The 20,598-nt window shown below is 37.8% G+C and overlaps 1 protein-coding gene across 1 annotated transcript; it reads right to left on the bottom strand.

Moving 5' to 3' along the window:
• Positions 1-970: 970 nt before the first annotated feature.
• On the bottom strand, positions 971-20,379 carry EIF2S1 (eukaryotic translation initiation factor 2 subunit alpha). Its single transcript, XM_057731395.1, has 8 exons — positions 20,220-20,379; positions 15,994-16,235; positions 10,105-10,184; positions 8,448-8,599; positions 4,619-4,725; positions 3,190-3,287; positions 2,304-2,447; positions 971-1,518 (listed from the first exon to the last, which is right to left on the bottom strand). The coding sequence occupies exons 2-8, from the start codon at positions 16,232-16,234 to the stop codon at positions 1,393-1,395; spliced, it is 948 nt and encodes a 315-aa protein (XP_057587378.1). The 5' UTR covers position 16,235; positions 20,220-20,379; the 3' UTR covers positions 971-1,392.
• Positions 20,380-20,598: the final 219 nt, after the last annotated feature.

Genomic DNA, 20,598 nt, shown 5'->3' with positions numbered 1-20,598 from the left:
CCTCCCTTGTGGAAACGGTTATATGAAGTTAGATTTTAGGACTTAAAGAGCTAGAAGAGGCTGCTAAATTAAATAAAGGGACAAACCTTCAAAAATGGCTCAAATGTCTCACCAAAGCACTCTTCTATTCTCCAGTCCCTTTAACACTGAGTTAAATCTAGTTCTAACTCACTAAGGTGGGTTAAGTTTAATCTAAGTTTTTAAAAAGCTATTCTTGGGAATAATTAGTAAAATTAATTTCTCTAGTACCTCAAGTATCCTAAGAGATTAAATTTATGAAGCAGACCAAAGTTAACACTTTTTTACACCCCGGCTACTGTAGCTATAACTGCAAACCATGTGTTATCTATTAAATATATTTACCTTTGTATATATTATTTATTTACTTTTAAAACAATCAGCTCTTAAAGAAAAAAATGGTGGAAACAGAAAAACCATTGTAATTGTATTCAAACAGATCCCTATTCTGTCATGAAGAGAAGCTCTAGTGGCACCTAGCAAATATTTTACTGAGGGAAAAAAAAATCAAAAGTTGGGTAACGATACTCAAAATAACTACATTTAAAAAGCAGCATCTTTCTCTTTAAAAAAAAAAAAAAAAAAACAACCAAAAAAAAAAACCACCCCCCAAACCTTTACCACCCTGAATTACAAACTCAAGGCAAGCAGCTTAGTACACCAACAAGGACCAGTGTAATAAATTCTCCCTCATACCACATGTCGTCCTCAGTCTCAAATAGGTAAAAGGCACACAACCAATGTAATTCTTTAGTTGTATTTTAAGGCTTTTCTCCCCTAGGAGTAAACATTCACTAATTATCTTCTCTAAACCCTCCTGTTGAAAGGATCTGCTATATTGATCCTTTGGTCACCTGCCCTTATATTACTACATTTCAAATAAAATGAAGGTAATAGAATTAGGGTCTTAGTAATCATAATGTTTTTAACTGGTGACAATAAGGAAGAAACCTATGGTTAAATATCCCAGAAATTTATTTAATGTTTGCTTGATACATTTTATGTAGAAAGGTTGGGACTATTTGCTCTGGGTGCCCTGGTAAATCTCACGGAGGCACTGAACTACAAAGGGGTGCCAATCTGGAGACATCAGAAATGGAAATCACAAGCCCGATTTTATGACTGTTCTTAAAGATTTGTCTCTAGTGAAATCAGGCCACTCCCTTAAAAAACGCTCAAGGTGTTGGAGCTACTGTGTGAAAACAGCTGACGCTTAGGAGGGCATTTCACGTTTTAGTCTGTCGGAACATTTAAATACTTAGAAATAAAAAATATTCAGCTTTGAAGTTTTCAATACTGGAAAACTTTCAAGTCTAGGGTTTACAGCCAGGAAGGCTGCCTTGTGTTCCTTAAATTGGACTCTGTTTCCCACAGTTAATCTTCGGCTTTGGCTTCCATTTCTTCCGCATCATCATCTCCATCCACTTCTGCATTTTCTCTTTCAAGCCTCTCCAGCTGCCTTGCAAGTTCAGTCTCATCTGTATCTGTGACCACTTTGGGCTGTGGAAACAGAGGTACAATTTCAAAGTGAAGCAGTTAAATAGTACAAAATTCAATTTCAATATTATTACTGCCTGCTATTTTAACTCTTAAAAAAAAACATTCTGCTAACAACTCTGCCCTATCTGTTCACTTCTGAGTGCTGAAATAACACCAATAAATCCCATGAGATAAATAATAAAAGAAATTTATGAGAATAAGACAATACAGAAAAAGGAAACATGTATATATTAAAATCTAATACATTTTATGTAATTTCTAACAAGCTAAAACTGAAAATACATGAAAATATTTGCAGTGGCTATTTTTTAAACACACAAAAAGATGTCCTGTAGAAATGCATCTTCTGGCTTCAAAATAAATTACTATTCCTTTCCACAGAAGAAATTACTTTGAAAATTACATATGAAAATTAGGTTTTGTTCTTGTTGAGATGAGAAAAGTATGAGACTATTCTTGTTTCTAATTCTGAAATCAAATTTTAAGCATTCTACATTAAATTCTGACAACAGCCACTTATTTTCATTGTCTATATTTTTTCCTTTTTTGGGGGGGTCCACAGACCACAGTCCTGAACAACCATCCCATGATAGTTCTTATTTACAAATAAAAAACTCTTTTAGGAACTGAGTCAATGATTATTTTATGCTTAGGGGAGTTGTAATCTTAGACGTATCTCGTTTTAAAAGTCTCTGATTAGATATTTTAGAATGCAAATCACTCAGATGATTTAAATTTCTTAAAAACTTTAAGAACAAAGCAAAAAACCCCAGTATTGACCTCACCTCCATTTGAACATTGAAGACACCCCTCTTTTCCTCAATCTTTTCTTTTATAACAGCCATAGCTTGATTGAGGACAGAGAGGCCTTCTGTTCTCTCCAGGGTGGTTGTAGTCATTACATACCGAGGAGGAGCTATTAGATTAATCTAAGGAAGACAAAAGTTCAATTATGAATGTACCTACAGAACACACAATTATGATGTTCGAGAATCGTTTTGCTAATCTGCTGCTTTAACAAGAAATCATCCCAAAACTTACTCCCAAAACTTATTCTGTAGCACAGCAATTTGGGGTAGTTTGTTAATGTAGTAGAAGCCAATTGATACTATGATCTAATCTAGTAGTATAAACAGTCTACTGTAATACAAAATATGAAGGATTATGACTTCAGGGTCTTTGGTGGCTAAACTAACTAGCCATCATTGGCACAATGGAATATCTGTCCCTAAAACAAAAATTTCTATCTGGTTCTAAACTGAATTGATAGAAGAAATTCTTCTAAGAGATTCTGAATAACAACCATCCAGTTAATTTTATCACTAATGAAAGATTCAAGCCAAACCTCCTAAAAGCTGTGTGTGAATAGGAGAGAATATGTTGCTCTTTTCAAGATTCTATGAGCATAACGGGCACAATGACTCTTTACTGTAAAGGAGGTTTAGCATAGCTGGCCCCCTGGCACCAAATACCAATAGGAATCTCCATCCACTGTGACAGTAGCAGTAGCTACAACAAAAAGCCTACACATAATTGTAAACATCCCCTAGAAATACCATATCAAGAACCACTTTTCATAATGCTTGTTATGAAACATGATCATTAAAGAAATCTGATTTGATTTGGTTTAGGTGGATATTTCAGGAGGGAGGGAGAAAACTGACTACTCACTTTGATGGGCATGGTTTCTGTAGAACAATTCAAACCTGCTCTCAGGGCTTCTTTTACAGCATCGATGCCTTCATAACCATAACAAGCCACTTCAATATCTAAAATTGTAAAAATTCAAAGCTTATACCAAAAAATGCAAAAAAATTTTTAGAGGTTTAAAAGAAATCAGAAACATAACAAACACACTAGCATTCAAAAACTGATGAAAGCTTTCATCATCCTTTCAATTAGAAATCAATCCCAACCATTAATTTTCAGAACTAAAAATATCTGAATATGCAGTGCAATTATATTTTCTCATCCACATCAAGCCCCTGAATGATGAAACTATAAAAAAGCAGAGAAACTTAACAAACACCTTGAATTCTGGCTACGTCTGGGTTAAAATCAACCCCTCTGTGTTTCAGTTCCTTATTTGTAAAATGGAGATGAGGAGTGTGATGAAGACTGAATGAAATAATAACCATAAATTGTTTAGAAAAGTTTAAAAATTGTATACCCTCAGATCCAGCAATTCCATTTTTAAGAATTTGCCTTACAGAACACTTTCAAAAATGGGTAAGTGTACGTGTATAAGGATGTTAATTTGCAGTGTTTTTTTGTAATAGAGCTGACCCTTGAACAACACAGACAAACTGCATGGTCAGCTTACAAGTAGATTTTTTTCAATAGTAAACACTACAACATTCCCAAACCATGGTAGTTGAATCTCAGACTCGGAACCACAGATACAGAGTGCTGACTAAGTTATACACGGATTTTCGACCGCACAGAGGGTGGGCGACACTAACTCTCCTATGTTGTTCAAGGGTCAAATGCAGTAAAAAGACTGGCACAACCTAAACATTCATCAACAGGAGACTGGCTTATTTCAAGGTTTATCATTCTATGGAATATTACCTAGCTATTCAAAATGAGAAAGATCCCCATGCTCTACATGGAAGGGAAGCCATGCTACACCAAGTGGAAAAAGCTAGTTGAAGAAAATTTTGCATGGTATGATCCCATCCTTATAAAAACATAAAAATGTACACCTGAATATAAACAGCATATACTCCTATACACCATATGTATATAGGAAAAATGTCTGCTGAAAAAATATATTCCAAGCTAACAGTGGTTAATCCAGAGGCCTGGGAGGATACTATTGCACTTAGAATTTTAAAGCATGCGCTAAAGCAAAATAATCCCCCCCACCCCCACCAAAAAGGTCTAACTTAAGGTTATCTGAACTTTACTTGTGTCAGTATATATGTATTTTATAATTCAGTAAAAGCAAAAACAACTTAATTTCTTCAACTTTTGTTAAGAAAAACATTTAGAAAAAGGTAGATGTTGATGTAGGAACATATCTGTGGTGAGGCCCATTATATAACAGCTTTTTTGGTACACATAAAATATTTCAAACATCATTTAAAAAATCATTTACCTGCTCGAATTTTGACAGCCTGTGGGGTCAAACGTCTGTTAATATTGTTAATGAGTACTTCCCGTTCATCTTCATTCAAATCTAAGCTATCCAAAATAGATGGGTCTCTGATGAAAAAATAAAACACCCACACACACCAAAATGTCAATGTTACTTTACTTATAATTAGGACACCAAACATAATACCACAGAATAATGTTTAAGAGCACAGGCTTCAATGTCAGAATTAGAGTTCAAATCTTAGCTTCACAATTTAATAACTGTTTTTGGGCTTTTCTAGACCTTGATTTCCAAATTTGTAAAATGAGAACAAAAACAGTGTATCTCACTGGATTGTAGTGTTAAGTAAGATAATGCAAGTAAAGCACTTAGCCCTGTATGACAAATAGAAAATACCCAATTGATTATTATTAAAAGAAAAAATTTTAGAGATCTGGCTAATGCAAGCAATTTAAAATGTCTCCTATACAGGCATACTTTGAAGATACTGTGGGTTCAGTTCCAGACCACCACAATAAAGCAAGTATAGCAATAAAGTGAGTCACACGTTTGGTTTCTCAGTGCTTACAGAAGTTACGTTTCTACTGTAGTCTATTAAGTGTCCAATAGCATTATGTCTAAAAAAAATGTATATAACTTAATTTAAAAATACTTTATTGCTAAAAAATGGTAAACCATCATCTCAGTCTTCAGGGAGATGTAATCTTTTTGAAATAGTAACATCAAAGACCATGGATCATGGTAACAAAATAATGAAAAAGTCTGAAATATTGCAAGAATTACCAGAATGTGACACAGAGACATGAAGTGAGCAAATGCTGTTGGAAAACTGTTTGATGCAGGGTTGCCACAAACCTTCAATTTGTAAAAAACGCAGTATATGTGAAGTGCAATAACATGAGTTATGCCTATACATCTCTATAGGCCTATACATCACTATAATTAAGCATTTCCATGTAATTAGCAGTCCCTGCTTCAAGGGGCTTAAAAACAACAAAAACCCGGGGGCGGGGCGGGGGGGGGTAGTGCATCCCTGGGGGTGAGGAGAGGAAGGTATTAGTGGGGTCAGGAAAGGCTTCATGGATAAAGTGGCATTTCATCTGACTCTTGTAAATGCCACAAATAGGGACCAGGGTCTTAGTCATTAGCATGTTTGCTGAACAAATAAACAAATGGAAAAAATGAAATGATCACTAAAAGAATGGTAGGATTTTAACAAGCTAAGGTAGAACTGTTTTAAGTGACTCAACAACTCTATTCCTAGGTATGTATCTTAGAAATTCCCAAACACTGTACAGAGAGACATGTACATGGATATTTGTACATCACTGTTTGAAAAATAGGGGGAAAAAGGGGGCGGGCAGATTATGTAAACATCTCTTAATAGAGGAACAAATAAAGCGTATTCTCACAACTAAATATTATACAGAAATTAATATGAAGTAGGCATACATCTATCAATTTGGAGAAATCCTAGTCAATAACAGCATTATGAGTAAAGATGTAAAGTATAGAAAGCTTGTTACAATGAAAAAATAAAAATTTTTTTGTTTAAACAAATTAAATACTTAAACATAAAAAAGGTTCTATACGTACTTTTTATAAGCTACCCACACACATATATGCATTCAAACCATAAATAATGATACATACTAACTGCAGAACAGTGGTCACCACTCACGAGTGACCAGAACGGCTTGGGAGGAGTAAAATATTGTTTCCAACTATCTCAGAAATTTTCTTTAATTAAAAGAAAAAAAAAATGAAGCACATGTGGCACAGAATTATCATGAGTTAAATCTGGACAGTTACAACATGTCTGATGAAGCAAGAGAAAAATGTGAACGGTGATGAGTGAATCTTAACTCGTTAAGATGAACGTTAATTCGTTAAGAATGTTAATGCAGAGTGGTCATGGAGAAGGTGCTGGGGGCAGAAGCTAGAGAGGTAAGCCGGGCTGATGATGACAGCAAATAGAGGTAAGAGATGTTCTGACTGAGGAGTCCAGGACTGAAGTCAGGGAGGACAGAAATATAAAGCAGTGCTTGATGGTTAACAGCATAAACTCTGGATGGAACTACAATGCCTGTGTTTGAGTCCTGGCTTTACCACTTGGTAGCTGTGTGAACCTGGACAATTTAATCTCTCCTCAATGTCCTCATCTATAAGATAGGAATAATAATAGCACATATCATAGGCTGTTATGAGAATTATATAAATGTTACCTGTTATTATTATCCTCACCTTTCCCACAAAGTGATATGGAAAAAAAAACAAGTCACTTGAGGGGAGGGGGTAAACTAGAAGGGATTTGGAGCCACAGGTGAGTAGGCCTGATGGAGATTCTAACAGTTCTAGTCCCTCTTGGCCATTCTGAGGGCTGAGGAGACCGATATCCCTTGGCAGCACAAGGGTTAGGAAAGTAACAATGCAGTGGTGAGGCTGCTTGTGAAGTATTAACATCTAGGAAGGAGTGGGAGGTGTATAAGCAGAGAGAGTAAGTAGAGAGAACTTAAGAAATCTGGCTGTTAAAAAGAAAGGACACAGTGCCTGCTACTGGAGAAAGTAGAAGGAAGGTTGAAAAGTTTATTTTTTCAGCATAAATGGGAGCAATCTCAGCATATTTTTATACTGATGCAGAAAAACCAATAAAGAAAACGGCTGAAGACCCAAGAGAGAGAATAACAGATGGAAAGACATCCCTTAGGAATAGCTGGGCACAGGTGGTAAGATTACTTTGAGAGCAGGAAGGATCTGAATTCCAGTGTGACAGGAGCACAGGAGGTAATAACAGGTGGGATGGAGATAAGTTTGCTGAGATAGGGGAAGGAAGTAGAGGTGATCCTATGCAATGGCTTCTATTTTCTTTTTTAGGTAGTGAGTGCACCAGGTGAGAGTGAGGGGAGAGGGACAGAGTGGGTATCTGAGGAAGAGTGTGGAGAAGTTCTAAAATAGCCAACCTAAGAACGGGAGGAAGAAGTGACCAGGAGCAAAGAGAATGTGGGGCAGCAGTTAAGACCCAGCTGAGGTTGGAGACCATGAATATGCAGTGGCACCAACCTACAAGACTGTGGTTTTTCCTAGCAGCACCCAGCAGTCTACAAGTGCAGAGAAGGCAGGAACACCACTCCAAGGCTGGATGTAACAGAAGGAAAAACAAGGCAAAACTCATGACATTGGCAAGAAAGTCATCGAAATGATGGGCCATGGTGTGTCTATGCTGAATAAGAAAAAGAAGGCAGGACAGGGTGAAAAAGGGAGGGAAAAAAAAGGTTTGGAGTCAGAGCCTGATATAAGAATTAAACAAAACAGAGCAGGACTAACTATGTGGGAGCTGGAAGGACAGGAGGCTATGGTTAAAAGAATAGCATGTGTGAATTAAAGGTATTGGAGACAGAGCAAATCCTGGTGATAGTAAGACCCAAGGTGAGGCCATATGGAAGACTGGCTAATGTGGCATGGGTTGAAGGTCTAAGCAACTGAGGTAAAGAAAACAAGAGGTTACAGTTTTAAAAGGAAACAGCTATGTTGGCCCTGAAGTCACCTAGGGCAACAACAAAACTATGAGAGGAAAATATATAAGGCAGTACTGTGAGATGAAACCATATGGTTTACAAAACTACAGAACTACAGCACACCAAATCATGTAGGTTCAGCTTTATAGGACTGGCCCATATCATGGGCCTTTTACACTAAAATATTTTTATCTAAATTTGGCAAGGACTTTATACATGGATGTTGTGCTATTAAATGTCAGGCTCTCAACCTGTGTGCTAGACCTAGCAGCTATAACATCAAGGGAGAAGCAGAGCTAAGAAGGTGTTCTTACGAGACTGCGTGCTTAAATGCATCATAGGCACCATATCCGGGCCTCTTGTACTTGTCATCAAAGACCCAAGCAGTCCTCTGGAACAGGCTTTCCAGCTGCTCGTCCTTGGTGTATTCTAAGACCTCAGCAACATGACGAAGAATGCTGTAAACCTAGAAATGAAGTAAAGAGCTCAACAATTCAAAGGTAAGAGATCTATATATTAAAAAAAAAGAAGATACTTTTACATTTTAGCAGGTAGCATATAAAAACAAACCTTTGGTTAATTTGACTACAATAATTCCTTAACAACAAAAGATTGCCATATAACAAGTTCTTTCTCAATAGAGAATTATTTGCTTTTCCATAATAATGAACTCAAGCGGGTATAACAAGTAGAAACAGTATAGCATTTACAACCTAAGACCCAGATCAAGTCTATTGTGGGACAAACAAACCTCTCTGAATAACATTATTACTACTACTCCATGAGAGCATGGAACCAGGATGGAGATTTTAGTATTTCTTTTGCTCTGTTACCATTTAACAGTTATCCTTCAATCCTACCCAACTCCTACCCACTGCTGCCAAACTCTTTTCCTAATCTCCTAAAAGTAAAAGGGCTTAAAGAAGACAAAGAGTATAAGAAAGGAGGTCTTCATGTTAAATTACACACAACAACTGAGTGAGGAAAGGTACTAACATTGGCTATTTCATTCTATCATCTTATCCTAATAAGATCTACTAATATGCTCATTTTACAATATCTTAGCGGAACAAAACAAAATGGAAGTTTCCTAGGGCAGTGCTTCTCAAATTCGGACTTGGTGGGACTTGAAAGATTTGGGTAATGGTCTGATGGCTTTTAGATTTTTACTCTCTTTCATGGGGTTAAGCAAGACTTTAAAAATCTTTTCTTCAGCTAAACAGTGTTTTCTTGGCATTTAATCTTGAGGACAGAAACACACATGGCAGAAAAGAACAAAAGACACAAGAGAAGGGTAAAGAAAACAGAAACAACAGAAACTGCCATTAAGCACTGAGGATCTAGAGAATAAAGGAAAATCTAAGTAGGACCATAGAACAGAAAAATACAGAAAGCTGAGAATGGAGAAATGACTGTTCTTGCTTACTGTAGGAAACTACAGTGAAAAAATAAGAAAATGAAAAAAAAAAAAACCAACAAACTAAGGCCGGTGAGGGCTGGGGTGGGGAACCACACTAAGTAACAGGCCCCTGCCTTCTTTTTCTGGATTTGAAGACATTTTACAAACCTTTGCTCACTCTTAACAAACAATAGCTGGCTGTCTCTGTGATCCTTATCCCAGATGAGAGGTGAAAGTCAAAAACTACATGATGATGATAAGACAAATCAGCTGATATAACCTACAGTTAATTTACCTAAAATAGCTTAAAAACACTAATGGTCCAGTACCGATTTGAGATTATTAGACATCAAGCAATGCTTTAAAGTAGTAATAACATCATGTGACAAAAACACTTGAAGTCATATTCTTTTGAAATAAAGTCTTCAAACTATTTTTCTATGTAACACAGAATTGAAAATAGAAATATAGTTACAGAAAATGTAGGTTTTGTTTCTGCCAGGAACACACCATGCACATTATTTATGAAACACATCAAATAGTGGACTAATTTGACTAAAAAATCAACTTACAGTTTTGGATTTGGTAAATTTATCTTCACATTTGATTGCTTCCTCTGGAGAAACTCTTCTTTTTGACAAATCGATATATCCTATATGAGAAAAATTTGAAAAAATTATCTCTGTCCAGGTGCCAATGAAGCAGTGACAATTTTCACAACCAGATTGTTGGGTTGGCACACCCACTAAAACTGTAACAATAAAATACTGCATAAGTACAAGATAAGAGATTTTTGGTTTTAGAAATGCGTTTGGCATCCAATTCATCACAGGGTCAACTGCATTGTATTTTCTGTATTTTTTCTTTTTCTTCTCTTTTTTTAAAATTTATTTATTGACTGCATTGGGTCTTTGTTGCTCTGTACAGGCTTTCTCTAGTTGCGGCGAGCAGGGGTTACTCTTCGTTGAGGTGTGAGGGCTTCTCACTGCAGTGGCCTCTCTTGGTTGTGGAGCACAGACTCTATAGACGCACGGGCTTCAGTAGCTGTGGCGCGCAGGCTCAGTAGTTGTGGGGCACGGGCTTAGTTGCTCCATGGCATGTGGGATTTTCTGGGACCAGGGATCAAACCCGTGTCCCCTGAATTGGTAGGCCGGATTCTCTTTTTTTTTTTCTTTTCAGTATTTTTACTTCCCAAGACGTGTTTTCCCAGGGCTGCTGTCCCAAAGCTCTCGCAACTCTCCCCCACGGCTCATCAACATTTTTGCAGTGTTGTTGGGTACCAAGGATGCAGGAGGAAACGCTCAGAACCATGCTGAGGATGGGCCTGAGAGGAGTGGGTGATACACAGGATGCCCCGTGATGTGTGAGATCCTAACGGAGCTTAGAATAAACGTTGGGGCCCCACATACTGTGATACCCTCCCAGGTAGACGCTCCCTGGTCATAGTGTATGGTTTCCTTCCTCCCTCCTCAGCGTTGCCTACCACTTCTTTTCCTTTCCTTGCACATTTTCCTATCCTGTTTCATATCTTCTGAGTCTTGCCGATGGGACTGACTATGACCCACCCAGCATCCGCCTGCATCCACTTTCTTTCCTGCCGGCAGAACCCAGAATTTCCTCAGGCATCCTACCCAGCACCAGCTGGTGAAACTTCATTAGTCCAAACAATGATGATCTACCTGGGCTGCTCATTAAAAACACCTGAGGAGCTCTTCAAAGAATGGTGATACTTGGGCCCTGCTCCTAGAAATTCTGATTTAAGTGGTTTGGACTGGGTATTAAAAACTCCCAGACGATTAAAATGTGCAGCCAGGATAGAGGATCCTTGGTCTAAGGATCCTCTAAGGATCTAATATAATCATAGTATTTCAGTTCTTGCTCTTGGTCGATTTACAATTAGGCAAATGATGCTGTTTTGGCCAATGAAACAGGAGAACGCAGGGATGGAGGTGGGTGGGTGGAGATTTAGAAAAAGGTTTCCGTTTCCTTTTAGAAGGGATGGGCCTTTTTTCTCCTTCCTGGTGTTTGGAGTTGTTAGGTGAGGATGAGATGCCTGGAGGAGGCCGGATTCTTAACGACTGTGCCACCAGGGAACTCCTTCTGAATTCTTGACGCTCTGACATTTGTGGCCTGGCTGACTGGGGAAGAAACTCCCGTGCCCAGCACCAACCAATTTCTAGAGCTGGCAAATGGCTCAACGGGAGCTGCCTTTCACATGCAAATCAAGCAACACAGAGCCCACACCTCCACCCATCTCATCAAAGTTCCTCACAGCAGGCCAATATTACCCCATGCCCTAAACCAACATAGCGGCAGGTACCTGACAGCTAGGGACAGCCCCAATGCACCAAGCCCTGTCCGAACTATCCAAATGAGCCAATCCTAAACTGTTTACTTCAACATGCCTTGCCTTTCTCATGGAAACCTCGATAAAGGCTCTGGCCCAGGTTTTTCCCTTGCTCTTTCTGCCTCCTGATCAAAACTGGTGCTTCCCCATGTGGCTTGGTTCAAAATGCTGGGCCCCCATCTCTTGGGAAACTTTAGTAATAAAAATCTTCTTTCAATGGCATTGGCCTCTCCATGTCACCAGTCACCTCCATAAATGAAAGTGCCATGGGTACAAACTGAGACAAGTAGTTAAATGTATTTTAAAGAATTTAGAGGGGTTACCCCAATGTTCCCTGCAGCACTTTTTACAATAGCCAGGACATGGGAGAAATCTAAATGTCCATCAACAGAGGAATGGCTAAAGAAGATGTGGTACATATATACAATGGAATATTACTCAGCCATACAAAAGAACAAAATAACGCCATTTGCAGCAACATGAATGGACCTAGAGATTGTTATACCGAGTGAAGTCAGACAAAGAAAAATATCACATGATATCACTTACATGTGGAATCTAAAAAAGAAGGGTACAAATTAACTTATCTACAAAATAGAAATAGAGCCACAGATGTAGAAAACAAACATGGTTACCGGGGGTAAGATGGGGAGGGATAAATTGAAAGATTGGGATTGACATATACACACTATATAAAATAGATAACTTGGCAAAATATTACTTAGCAGTTGTAGAATCTGCACGCAAGTTCTCTGGGTGTTCCCTGTACCATTCTTTAAACTTCTCTATATCTGAAACTTTTCATAATAAAAAGTTGAAAAAAAAAATAGATAACTAATAAGGACCTATTGTACAGCACAGGGAACTCTACCCAATACTCTGTAATGGCCTTCATGGGAAAAGAATCTAAAAAAGAGTGGATATATGTATATGTATTACTAATTCACTTTGCTGTACACCTGAAACTAACACAACGTTGTAAATCAACTATACGCCAATAAAAAATCAAAAAAAAAAAAAAAGAATTAAGAAGTAGAAAATGGTCTTTTACCTTTACCCACATATTTTCCAATTCAGGCATCACATCTCTTCACCTGAACAACTTCCTTTACCATCTCTTATAATGCAGGTCTGTGTGGTAATAAAGTCCCCTAGTTTCTACTTACCTGAAAACGTCTTCATTTGATTTTTGTTGCTGAATATTTTCTTTAGATACAGAATTCTGGTTTGACAGCTTTCTCTCAGTGTTTTACAGATATCATTCAATGCTCTGACCTACATTATTTCCAACAGGAATGCCACAGTAATTTGTATTACTGTTCCCTTGTAAATGACATCATCTTCCTCCGGCTACTTTGGTTTCTTCAAATATATTTTCTGTTCTTTCTTTCTCTTCTTTTGGAATAGAGCTTTTGATAGTTGATAGGTTGCTCTTTTTTTTTTCTCAGTTCTTCAGATTGGCACTTTTTAAACCAACTACCTTCAAATTTCAAGGAGCCTTCTGTCATCTTTTATCTGTTGTTAGCCCATCCAGTGAATTTTTTAGACATTATATTTTTCATTTCTAGAATTTATATTTAGTTCTTTATTAGAGTTTCTAATTTCTCTCCTGATATTTCATCTTGTTCATTTGCTATAAGCATATTTTCCCAATATCCTTGAGCAGTTGTTAACATTTGCTTTAAAAAATGCTTATCTGCTAATTCCAACGTTAGAGTCATCTCTAGGTCAGTCTCCATTGATTATCTTTTTTGTATGGGTCATATTTTCCTATTTCTTCAAATATTTAGTAATTTTGAGTTGTATCCTGGACATTAGGAAAGATATGTGGCAAGACTCTGAATTCCTTTAGGTTCCTCTTAAAGATACTGAATTTTTTCTTTTTTCTGGCTACTTCGCATAGCTTTTGGGACCTTAGTCTCCCAACCAGGGATCATACCTGCAGCCTCAGCAGTGAAAGCTTGGAGTCCCAACCACTGGATGGCCAGGGAATTCCCAAGGACACTGAATTTTTGTTTTAGCAGTTAACTTGTCTGAATTCAAAACTATAAGCTTTGTCTCCCTGGATGGAAAGCAAACAAAACTTGTTTAGATTTCTACCCTGTTGAGCTGCTTGTAGTCTAACCTGTGTATCTGTAGTTTCAGGGGTCACCCAGAGATATGAGCGGAATTTATATATAAACTTAAGGGCTCTCCCTCTGTGTCTCTCCTTTCTCTAATCCCTATCACCACTTTCCAACTGTTGTGTTTGTCTAGAACTCTCATCTCTGGCTCTCAAGCCATTAAGACTGTAGGTTTTTCCCCAGAATTTTTGATGCCCTGCTTGGAAGCTGTCTGCAACATGCACTCAGTCAAAAAGCTGTAAAACTTATCCAGCAGTTCCTTCCTTCCAAGTGTCAAACTGCCTTCAGTTTCAGTCTGCTTTCAATTGCTCCCATTGTCTTTGAATAATTTTTACTGCCTGTTCAGATACTTGTTTAGGGTTTATAGCAGTTATGTTGAATGGTTATCCAACAGGACTTAATCTTCTAGTATTAGATATGGATCCCCTCTACAGGATCTTCTGTACTTTGCTTTTTTATCTTATCCTGGAGATCTTTTCATATCAGAATATTCATATCCCATTCTGTATAAATCTGCCTCGCTTGGATGCATCATGATTTATTTAACCACAATTTAGACTATTATTTTTCTTTTTTTTTTAAATTAATTTATTTATTTTGGCTATGTTGGGTCTTCGTTGCTGCATGAGGGCTTTCTCTAGCTGTGGTGAGTGGGGACTACTCTTTGTTGTGGTGCCAGGCTTCTCATGTTGCGGAGCATGGGCTCTAGGCATGTGGGCTTCAGTAGTTGCAGCGCGTGGGCTCAGTAGTTGTGGCTCACAGGCTCTAGCGTGCAGGCTCAGTAGTTGTGGCACACGGGCTTAGCTGCTCCACGGCATGTGGGATCTTCCCACACCAGGGATAGAACCCATGTGCCCTGCATTGGCAGGTGGATTCTTAACCACTGTGCCACCAGGGAAGTCCCTAGATTGTTAATTCTTGTTTTTAATTAACACTGTACAAACAATGCTTATTATTAAAATAAATTTTTACGTTTACCTACTGTACTTATATGGCTATACCCTTACACTTTTTCTGACTGCAGATGAAAATGTATTTGATTCCTTTTTGTGTATATATTTTATATGACAGGAAAGCAATATAAGTTAAGACACCACTTGAGGTCCTACTGGGGCAATGATGAAACACAAGTTTAAGGAATAATCTCAGTCTTCAAGCAATTTAATAAATGGAAGCTGGGGAGGGTGCTACAAGAAAGTCATATCAAAGCATTCAGAATAATCAATGCGCTAAGTGGTAGCACCACCTAAGGGGTAATATAAGCTGTCTCCAGAGTTCATTGTCTAAGGTTATAATAAGAAAAAAAAGTCAGGCATAAAATTATTCATTTGTAGAAGTATCAATTAACTAGATGGCTGAGGAGATTCAGAAAGACAAGTTCAGTCAGGGTGACTGATGGTCTTTTAAGCATGATGGTTAACTACTTGCCTGAAACTAACACCTAAAGGATAACAGTGAGATGGCTGAAACCAGTTATGTTAACTATGTTAAGCCAGTTGAAGACCAAACCTACTCAATGGCATCGTACAATGCATTTAGAAAAAAAATGTGATCACAAAGGTCAAGATTTACATGGGGTCCAAAAAAGGGGCACCCAAAGAATAAATAAATGAATACCTACTCATCTCTGAAAGATCCCATAGGATCTGGGGGTCACAAACATTCTGAATACCAGAGAGACATACAATACTGGGTTTTGGGTGTGTATCTGCATTGCTTTTTTTAAAGACATAAAATATTCTCTTGTTTAGATGGTTAATGGGCATTCTTCTCTAACAACTCTGTATGTAAAAGAGTTCAAGTGTAAAAGGAAGTGTTTTTTTACTACAGTAGGCAATTAATGAAAAATATATTTTAAAATTAATTATTTTAAACCAGAAAATTCAGATATAAATTATTTAACATATAATTTATATGTATAAAATGAATTTATATTTAATAAATGATATAAATTATTAAAATGTAAATTACTTTAAATCTTTCTCATTTACCTTTTTCTTTGTCCACTCTAATGACAACCACACATTCATTCCTGCCAATTCGGATGAGTTTGTTTATAGAACGGATGCGCCTTCTAGACAACTCACTTAGAAGAATCATGCCTTCAATGTTGTTGTATTCCAGCAAGCTGACATAAGCTCCCATTTCAGCAATGGACCTAACATTCACCATCACTACATCTTCCACCTCAGGAAATTTGTGTTGATAAAATCTACAACTCAGACCCGGCATTCTGCAATTTAAACAAAAGAATCAAGTAAATGTTCAGTTAAGGTCAAAATAAAAAAATGTCACATCTTGCCACACCTTGCCACTGGAAGAAATTATTAGTCTTCTCAACTCTTTAAACTTCTTAAATGGTGCCAGAAAACAGATGAATGTTCAGGAACCAACTTTTTTATTTTGCTTCACATTTTTGTAAGGCTTGTGTAATTCGCTGCTATCAGTTTCAGAGGAATCATAAAAAATGACCATTTATAAAGTAGTGACACTGAAGGATAAAGGTACACCCTAAGAGTAAAATATTTTAATACTTTAAGAAATAACAAATGATAGGAAGCATCACTACTATTATAAATCTATCAGCAAAACTAGAGCTACTTTTCCTTCAAGTCAGCTAGGCCTGGATATGCTACCAATCACTGTATAAAGGAAAACTCTTCCAACAAATTAAATCTTAATCCTAACCATGTATCAAATGATATACTCTATTCTTTATTATAGCCAAAATTACAGTATCACGTCAAGACAAAAACAAAAAAATTATTAATCACAAGATACTAAATTTAACTAAAATGTATCCTTCTCTCTGAATTGTTTTCCTCTTAAAACAAACTTTAATTCACAACTACCATAACTTTTAGCTTCCACTTTTCCCATTACTTCCAAATATTCTTCTCTTTTGTTTAATAGGTATACCCAATCTTGGGAACAGCTTTATAGATCCCCACTACTATAAAGTTCAAGCTTCTCTTAACTGCCACACATTAAATATATTTAAAACTATATTTATTCCCTTTCATCCACCCAACCTACTTTCAACACCACTCCTTTTATTGACCCACAAGCCTAAAATCATACCATAAGTAGAAACAAATTTATAAAAGGAAGCTCTCAAATTAATCACAGTTGATAATTTCCATGTTTTTCTGCTAACATTAATTTACTATTGTCAAAGCTCAGAAGTTAGGCCATAATAAGACTTAAAGTCCTATGAAAAACTTGTGAAAATTCACCTACTAACTTATTTTTTTTCTTATTAATTGGGAAATAGTACTGTCATTACTTATCTTAAAGATGGAACACCTACATCCAGCTCATAGAACACCAGAGTTCTGCTTCAGGGCAGTTTGGAAGCTGCTAACTGTACCCATATGTATCTTCCTAGTGGCTTACCCACTGATTTATACATTTTCCCACTACCTATAGGGTCCTATATAATCTGGCCACTGCCTATCTCCCTGAGGTACCACTTTTCCCCTAGTCTTCCCCATTTTATAGATAAAAAATATGAAGCATTGGTTAAGCATCTTGTTCTGTCATATACTGCTAACAAGTGACAGAGTCAGAATTTGGACCTATGAAGTTTGAATCCATAGTTTGTGTCTTACTCATCAGACTATATTTTCTCTCAATATTACTGATAAACACCTGACAATCAGAAACATGTTAAACAAAAAGCACTATCAATGGACATATTCAGTGCTGGAGCATAAACTATTAAATGGTGCAAACTTTTAGTATTAACCTATCCTGTTTAACATAAAATAAAGCTACATATTAATAATAGCAGCAGAGATGTATGTCTCTTTGAAGCTTGACAAAATAGTCATTTAGCAAATAAAAGGAAGCAGACATTCCATCGCCAGAATTACCCACCAAGAAACAGCTGAGCTGGTTGTTTCATTTTTAAACAGGGCTTTTTTTTCCACCTTGGACAACTGTTGTCAAATATCTGTATGTAAAGGACTAAAATTTGAGGGCTAAAAAAGTTTCAAACTGGGTATAAAAGTAAATATTATGGCAATGTGTGAAACAGTTTTAAGAGATTTAACAGGTGCTAACCACTTTTATTCACCAAGTTTCTTCAAATAGCAAAGTTGATAATTTTGGAGAAGACTTAATTTGACTGTAAAATAACATAGGCAATAATGTAAAAGAATGCTGAAGGGAAATACTAATGCTAAGGCTTCAGGAGGTATAAATCTCTTTGCAATGTGTAAATAAAGGAATACTGCTGATTGTATGTCATTCACAGTAAAAGAAAGTAGTGGATAAGTACAAAAAAAAATCTACTTCGCAAAGCACCAGTATACTGGTTGATAGATTCTGAACCTATCTCCTTATTTATGGAGATATTGTGCTAACAATAACACTAACTTTGAAAAAAAAATCAGTCAGGAAATTAGGAGTCACACACCAGGTATCCATCAGCCCTTTATGTAACTTTTCAAAGCACTTTGATTTACTGTATTTGGGCCTCAATAAGTCCTCAAGTCAGGCAAGTAGCACAGCCTGACTTTAAGAATAGTTTTAGACGTGGGTTCCAGACTTTGCTCTCCTACTTACTAGCTGTGACTGCTTGGGAAATGTATTCCCATTAACTGTAGTTTCTAGTGTGTGCCATGTACTTCACAGGTTTGTGGAGGGTATCAAATTGAAATAATATACATGTATAATGTGCTATACAAAGATATTAAAGGCAAAGGAGGTATCATTTCCATTTTGTAAGTTAATTCATCAAAAAATTATTATTAAAATAAAGTATTAAATAACTTCCTCAAAGACAAGTGCATACTAACTACAACAGAAGCTAAACAGGTTATCTGACATTAAACCCAGAGTTTAACCCACAAAGCCTCAATATGTCAGAGTACAATATGTCAGAGTATGTGTTCTCCAGTAAAGAACACCCATCTTTTAAAATACATTAACTGAACTCCAAGCTAATTTCAAATACCCTGCATTGTCAGTAATTTTGCCTGGTCAAATAGTAGGTAGGACCTCTTAAACCACTGCACGGTCAAGTCGCCATAATGGATACAGGAAGTCCACATTCCTTTCCAAAGTAAAGTATGATGTGATAGAGCCAGCTCTTGTGGTAATTCTAATTCGACTCTAATACTTATCAGTTACGCTCCGAATGCTCGTTTTTAGTATAGAAGTGCTACACAAAAAAAGCTTTTAAACTATTTCACTGTAGTTGAAATAGGAAGCACCAATCTCTAAAAACATTACTGTGCATCTTTTTGCTATCTTTTGAGAATCACTGTCATTTGGCATCCGATGAACTGAGAACAGGCAGTGAAAAGCTCTATGTAAGTAATTCCAAACTGCTGAAAGACACAAAGTTACAAGATTTTTCCCCCCTTGAATAACAGCTTCAATCGGGAGAAAAAACAAGACTTCTTTGCTACAACTTTTCCCCAGGAAACAATGTTTCTTGTTTAATGAAAACTAAAGTAGCCTCAGTTTGGGGCGGTAATAAAAGGGACCTAAAATTCCCGTATTTTATGTTTTTCAGTAATGCTTAACCGTAAGATCACAGCGCACATTCTACAAGTCTATTCTCATCGGTGCTGAAACACGCCAAACCGATAACCAAGACTCATAATCTCTTCAGTAGTATCTTTCAGGTTCGTTTTAAGGAGTGACTCATTCTACAGAAACGCTCAACTCCAGCAACAGGGAGATACGCGCTTCCATTTTTTAATATTAGTTATCAGATGAACAAACTTGGATCTTTTTTAACCCAACTCTCGTCAATATCGTTACCCAATCCACGGGTTCCTTGAAGTGTCCGGTCTGGTTACAATTGACAGTATTTGCTGGCGCAGAAGGAAAAAAAAGAAAAAAGGATGGAATCCTCAGGCCAGGAGAAAGCAAAGCGCTCAGGGCCCTGGGGCGGGGGGGATCACGGCGTTCTCCGAGGCCGCCCCACCTCGGGACACCCCCGCTTGAAGCACACTGAAAAGGCTGCTCAGCCACTTGCGCCAGTTCCCTTCGCGAGAGTTCTGCGTTCATACCATGGCCCCTCTGCTACGCTGGGAGACCCACACGGAGCCGGCGGGTGGTGGCAGTCGTGTCCACACACTTCCCGCGCAGGGACGGGAAAAGGAGGGGGTGTTAGCCCGGGGCCTACCCTCTACCGACCACCCGCGTCACTGGACACTACCAAAGTGAATTCCTGGATAAACCGATCGGGGAGACTAGTCACCTGAAGTATGTGTGTGAATCCCGCAGTGGGGTCCCGCGCTGAGCTCTTCAATCCGAGAGATCAGATCCACCCGCAGCAGCAGCCGATTCTCCTCAGCGTGCGCTTCGCTCGACCGCAGCGCGCATGCGGAACCACCTCGCAAGCACGCACGCGCCAAGAGGATGGAGGCCCCTCTTCATCACTGACCATAGAGTCCAGGTCCTCCGAGAACAAAGAAGAATGTGGACCTTAGGAGGACCTGAGAAGTACGTTTTCTCGCTATCTTTAGCTTTCGCTAAGTAACCTTCCAGGCGCAGGTAAGAGGGAGGACTCTGATTCCTTGTCCCTGAAGAATAAATCCTCGCTGAATGCTTCAGTCAGCCATGAGGTGGCGCTGTGA

The sequence above is a fragment of the Hippopotamus amphibius genome, chromosome 4 (genome assembly GCF_030028045.1).
Source record: "Hippopotamus amphibius kiboko isolate mHipAmp2 chromosome 4, mHipAmp2.hap2, whole genome shotgun sequence".
Lineage (NCBI taxonomy): Eukaryota > Metazoa > Chordata > Mammalia > Artiodactyla > Hippopotamidae > Hippopotamus > Hippopotamus amphibius.
This window is presented reverse-complemented; position numbering and strand designations above follow the sequence as displayed.

Bases quoted from the DNA above. Each gene is read 5' to 3' on its own strand.
- EIF2S1 (XM_057731395.1), bottom strand. From the start codon at position 16,234: ATGCCGGGTCTGAGTTGTAGATTTTATCAACACAAATTTCCTGAGGTG. The intron at 8,600-10,104 runs GTAAGTTGATTT...CTTCATTTCTAG, and splicing joins AATTTACCAAATCCAAAACT to GTTTACAGCATTCTTCGTCA. The intron at 4,726-8,447 runs GTAAGAACACCT...TTTTTTCATCAG, and splicing joins GCATTTAAGCACGCAGTCTC to AGACCCATCTATTTTGGATA.